At 41.9% G+C, this 6,000-nt stretch overlaps 1 protein-coding gene across 1 annotated transcript in view; it reads left to right on the forward strand.

The window, feature by feature from the left end:
• LOC310795406 (uncharacterized protein) overlaps positions 1-5,741 on the forward strand; it is a 50,841-nt gene extending 45,100 nt beyond the window's left edge. The window contains exon 21 of the mRNA XM_083657434.1: positions 3,992-5,741. Within this exon, the coding sequence (XP_083513560.1) occupies positions 3,992-4,716 (725 nt within the window). The 3' untranslated portion in view covers positions 4,717-5,741. The remainder of the gene's footprint in view (positions 1-3,991) is intronic.
• Positions 5,742-6,000: the final 259 nt, after the last annotated feature.

Below are 6,000 nucleotides of genomic sequence, written 5' to 3' on the forward strand. Positions count from 1 at the left end.
ATGTGAGTTTCAGGCCAGGGAATCAGCTGTAGATCCCATGTGAGTTTCAGGCCAGGGAATCAGCTGTAGATCCCATGTGAGTTTCAGGCCAGGGAATCAGCTGTAGATCCCATGTGAGTTTCAGGCCGTGGTCTAAGTTGTTCTGCGTTTATAAAATGAGTAATCAGCTCCATCTGAAGTGAATAATGTGAAGCAAAAATGCATGTGATCATATCAGCAATGTAGACGTTTCTTTAGGATCAAACCACAGTCATTTTGCTTTGGGAAGTTTAGCCCCACCCCCATTTATTTTTTGCCCATTTTGTCACGTAAAATTATTTCAAAATGCGTATATTATGTTTTTGTTATATCTACTCAAAATACTCTATTCTGAAAGTGGAAAAGTAATTCAAAGCTTTTTTTTGTGAATGAATACATTAAAATAACAGATCCTCTCTGATCACTCTTTGGGATTTTCACACAGGGATTATTGTTTTATCGTGTTGTTTAAAACTCTTAAGGGTTTTGAACACTTGTTTTATACTCTAAGAAACGCCTCCGTACATCTTAATGGGATTGCAGGTGCTGGTTAGTCTTTACTTTGTGGCAATCACACATAAGGAATACAAATTAACTTTTGACTGAAGTCTGCCTCCTTTGGGTTCAAACAAAACAAAGCATCGCCCTCCTACTCTGAATCTTACTAAGAATAGAGCCACAAGCACTTTAGTACATTGCTTAGTAACACATGCCCATTTTCAATGAGAATAATGTTCCATTGTGGTACATTTAATTGAAAAGATGTGATGTAGAACAACGTGCCAACAATGTCTTGTTAAATGAAATGGGTTTGAACATTTTCAACAACAACAAAAAAGGTTTCTGTGCTATTTCAGTTTTATTCATTCACCAAAATCTAGATTGTCTTTTACAGCGCAACAATGTTGTATTTTGAGTAGAAATATGCAGAAATATGAACTAAAATGAAACGACATGCTTTTGTAGTACACAATTAAATTTGCGAAAACATTGACGGGGTGGCTATCTCTCAAAGCAACTGTGTCTCAGGCTTGTGTAGGTACTGTATGTGCAACTGAAAAGGCTTATGTTCTCATGATCGCCCCCTAGCTGATCCTTACAGCGCATCATTTGCCGTTACCGTTTGAACCTATGCAATCCCTATCGCTTCTCCCTGTGCTGTTGTAATCCGTAAAGGTCGTGTAAAGGTCATGTAAAGGTCATGTAAAGGTCATGCCAAGCAGGTAGTGAGACTAGTCCTCCATGTGCGACAGAAGCCCCTCTCATGTTCTCCGTTGTTTTGCCAAACGTGAACGCTGTTGATTACCGGATACTTTGGAGTGTTTTGAAAAGCCTCTGTCTTTATCGCCCAAACCTGCGTCTGAGCTGTGATATTGTGTGCTCCTTCTATTTTTGTGAGATAACTAAAAAGAATTATAAAGGGATGGCAAATAAAATACAAATGTGAATGTCAACGTTTTGAGTGTCATACGTTTATATTTTTGTTTGTTCACTGGTTGATTCAGCCCGACAGAAGTATAAAATACTTGCACACAGTGATGTTGCTATGGCTCCCATGTTTGAAATTTTGAAATGAAGTGTATGTACAACCTGTTCATATTTACAGTCAAAGGAAATGTATACAGTAGCCTATGTGTCACTGAATGGTCAAATAGCTCTATGGCCTGATTCACCTTACATATCCATGTTATATTCCACATTTTGTCCCACACTTTGCTCTAGATCAGGGATGGGCAACTTTGATGATAGAGAGGGCCACAAAAAAAATGCCTTGCTACCAGAGTTCCAGATTGTGACCGTGCACTTCCACCAGTAGCCTACTACTACTGTAACACCATCACTCCCAATTATAGCTACTAATTTGATGAAAACGACTGGTAAGCAAAGTTTACTATACCAACATTTAGATTTTTCATATTCAAATTTAATAATTCTTCCATTCAGATGACACCAGAAACTTTGCTCTAGCTTTAAAACAGCCCGCTACAGCAATTTTATGGGGTACATCACCCAATAGCGTTAGCTCAAATGTTCTGGGTTGTACAGTAAAATAAAAACACAGATTTTGATGGTCTCTAACCTAACCAAAAACATCCGCCTTGTATAAAAAAAAATAAAAAATGAAATTGACCCAGGGGCCACAGTGAGTGAGGTCGGCGGCCACATGAGGCCCACGGGCCGCCAGTTGCCCACCCCTCCTCTAGATGTATTTGAATCTTTAAATAAATAAATGCAAAGATCTAAAATACTTGGTGTGAGAAGGGCAGGGCAAGAAGTAGATGGTAAATGACGACTTTGCTCTGTATTTTGAATTCTTTCTTTCATACAGTATAATACTGTACAGAGGAGAGTTGCTATTGCTGTATCTTTCATTACTATGTGTAACTCACTAATCACAAATCTGATTCTATTTGAATAGCAGGCTAAATCTACACAGGTAAGACAACAGATCAGCACCATGTCCTATTGCACGCTGATGTCATCTCCTCTCACCTCCCACTGATTTAAACATTCCCTTAGACAGGGCGGCTGTAGCTCAGGAGGTAGAGCGGGTCGTCCACTAATCGCTTTGGATAAAAGAGGTCGGTGGTTCGATTCCCGGCTCCTCCAGTCTGCATGTCGAAGTGTCCTTGGGCAAGACACTGAACCCCAAATTGCTCCCGTTGGTGTGCCAGCACCCTGCGTGGTAGCCTGCCGCCATCGGTGTGTGAATGGGTGAATGTACCTACTGACTGTAAAGCGCTTTGGATAAAAGTGCTATATAAATGCAGGCCATTTACCATTTACACATTCTTCAAAGATACTGTATGCTCTGCCATATGTTGCTTTATTTCAATGTTTCTGTCAATCTTGAAAACTCATGGTGTTTTTGTCCAAAGTGATACAGTGATGATACTGATGATGGCACAGTATTTACACTGGAGTGAAGCACTTTATTAGCTAAAACCTGATGTGTTTTTTCCTTTGGCCTACTTTCATCAGCGGGTTTTGCCATATGAAAAAGACGTCTAAATAAACACTTCTCTCTGTAATATTTGCAGTAAAATTAGAAATGACCCGCACACTGCTTACCAAAAAAAATAAAAGTATTCTTAAAGGGCCACTTCGTTGATTGTAAATCAGCTTTGTATCATTACATAATCAGTAGTATATGCAAATGAACAATGTTTAACTTGTTTAAATGTTTAACGATGTCCATCTTGCCTGGACAGCGAGTTCCACACGTTCATTCACAGAGTTTCCTCGTCCGAATCATGTCATGATGTCATTTGGAACAGTTTTGCCATGGTGTCACTATTACTGTCACTATCACTAATACTATTACTACGATGATTGCTCTCTCTACCTTCATTCGCAGAACTTCCTGGTCCAAATGACCTCATTATGACATCACTTGGTGCAGGGAGTTCTGCGAATGAACGGGGGAGCTCTCGGCTCCACGCGAGATGGAGGGAGCTAAAACATTGTTCATTTGCATAATATACAGTACTACTGATTTTGAAATGATACAAAGCTGTTGGAAAATCGGCAAACGTGGCCCTTCAATGTAATTATAATATTCAACATTGTTGATTGTAATGATAGAATATGAAAATCCCTAAAACGAGTTTTATAGAAAAGATCAGCTAAAGTCAGAAGGAGCTGATGCACACCTTCAATCTCTTGAAGGCAGGTGCGTCGGAGATGCAGTACATACGAGAGAAATAAAGAGGAGTCCCGCACACTGTCAATTACTTGCACATTTTTTTTTAATTAACGACGTTTCGGTCTATCGACCTTCATCAGGTTAAAAAAAACCTGATGAAGGTCGATAGACCGAAACGTCGTTAATTAAAGTTTTTTTTGCAAGTAATTGACAGTGTGCGGGACTCCTCTTTATTTCTCTCGTATAGAAAAGATCAGCAAAAGCTCTTGAGCTCCCCAGAGTGTTTTGTCACTGTTAAAACTGAATATCTGCTCTCCTTCCTAACAGACCTGCAGAGGGAGCCTGATAGTTGTCTGTTGAGAGCCGCCGGGTCTGCGGCCTGTCTGCAGTTTGTGGATGAGAAGCAAGACCAGAGGGTCCAGCGAGGGACCCACGCTCTGTGTGCCCAAACCAAACCCGAGTACACCACGTCACCATCGGCAGAGAGGACAACACCACCGCCTGATCCGACCGGGCCGCGTTTCATACCTGCAGAGCCAGAAGTCTCCACACACCAGCCTCCGAGCAGCGTGGGCACGTCTGATGTCTTCCAGCTGGCCCCTTTTAAGATGGCAGCAAAAGAAGAGAAGAAGAAAGCGCTGAGCGGCCCGCCTTTCTCTGTGTCTCATAAAGCCACGTCTGACGTCTTCCTCCAGGCGCCCTTCGGGAGGAGACAGGAATCTGCCAAAGCGGTTCCTGCTGACGTCCACGTGTCCAAGTCGACTCCCGTCCGAGCCAACAAACAGTGCCACCTGGTCCCTGTACCCCCTCCTCTCGCTGCGGCTCCGCCTCCTCCCGCTAACAGGGCCCCTCCTCCTCCCAAGTACTATGCAGAAAGGCCTCTGCTGCAGCAGCCGGTGGCGGTGCACCGCGTGGTCTCCAGGATCGGCCAGCAGGCGGCAGTAGGCTCGGTGGCAGTCGGGCCGCTGCACTCCTGGACCATAGGGGGTCGAGCTCTGGAGGACCCCTTTACCGCCGCGCCTTTTCCACCAAGATGCTCTCAGGGCAACTGATGCTTCTCGTGCCTGAAACTTAAAGAGGGAGTCGTACACGGCAAACCGACAGTTCAGTCTCAGTGTTACGGTTATCTAAAATGATCATGTAGATTTGCTCCTGACATTATGTGTGCAGTATTAAAAATGTACTTCCTTGTAGTTATAAATGTACTTGTTTAGCGTTAATCTTGTTCTACCTCAGCCATCTGATTTGCTTCCAGACCGAGCAGCACAGTAGAGCACCGCTGCAGCACTTTGGAAGCAGCCACAGTTTGATACTGGACCTATGGACTTGGAGGCATACCTGCAAACTAGTCGCCTTTAGGTGACAAGTCACCTTTTCGATCCCAAAATAGGGCACTTAAGTGAATGATTTCTGGGTGGTTTTGTGTCTGCCACGGTATCTGTCACCACCGAGTTTAGGTCTGGTCCTGGATTTTTCGAATCTGACTGATGGACAACACTCAATTCAAGATATCCAAAAAGTGTTGTTGTTTTTCATGTTAATATTTCACAAATGCTCACCAGCGTCCAGTCATTATTCATTATCAATAATGTCCCTGCAGAAATTTACATTCATTTGTTTTTATTCTGCAAAACTGACCATTCACTAGCAATTGATATAACGATGTGTAATTTCAAGTCAACCACTTCTCAAACAATTACAGGAGAAAACGCCTCACACCTTTTTAAGGAACTAGGGCTGAACTTTACAAGAAAACGATCTTAGAATAAGGATTTGCATCTTTATAGTTGCCACTAATCCTATTTTTGTTTGTCTTTTGCTTGCAGTAACCACAGGCAAATTACATGAAATCCCTGAATGTTTGCTCACTAGGACCTGTACAATAGCCAGGAAGGGCTTACATGATTTTTAAGCCCAATTGACCTGCTTTATTTTAATTGTTAAGAGGAGGCTGCTGCCATTTTTCTCATAAACTACATCAGTATTATCAGAATATTTTAGTTTTCTTCAAAGATGTCTTGTTTTTTTTTAAACAAACAATATATAGCCTGTTAATGTTGTGAGGCCAACCTCGATCTTGATAACTTTGATGGAGTGTCACATATCATGTCTGATGTGGTTTCAAAATCACCCATGTTGTCTATAGCATGTCAATTTGCATTTAGCAAACAATAAGATTATGCACTGTACATACACTCCATTTCACTCCTGACTGTTATAAACCTCTTTAACATAATGAGGGCTGTTGTAGTCTTTATAAGTTGATCAACCTCAGCCGTTTGACAAGTAGCATTGAACCTCATTGTGAATTCAACATCAGGTTGAAGGTTGTGTGT

This window comes from Poromitra crassiceps (assembly GCF_964638095.1).
Source record: "Poromitra crassiceps genome assembly, chromosome: 21".
NCBI lineage: Eukaryota > Metazoa > Chordata > Actinopteri > Beryciformes > Melamphaidae > Poromitra > Poromitra crassiceps.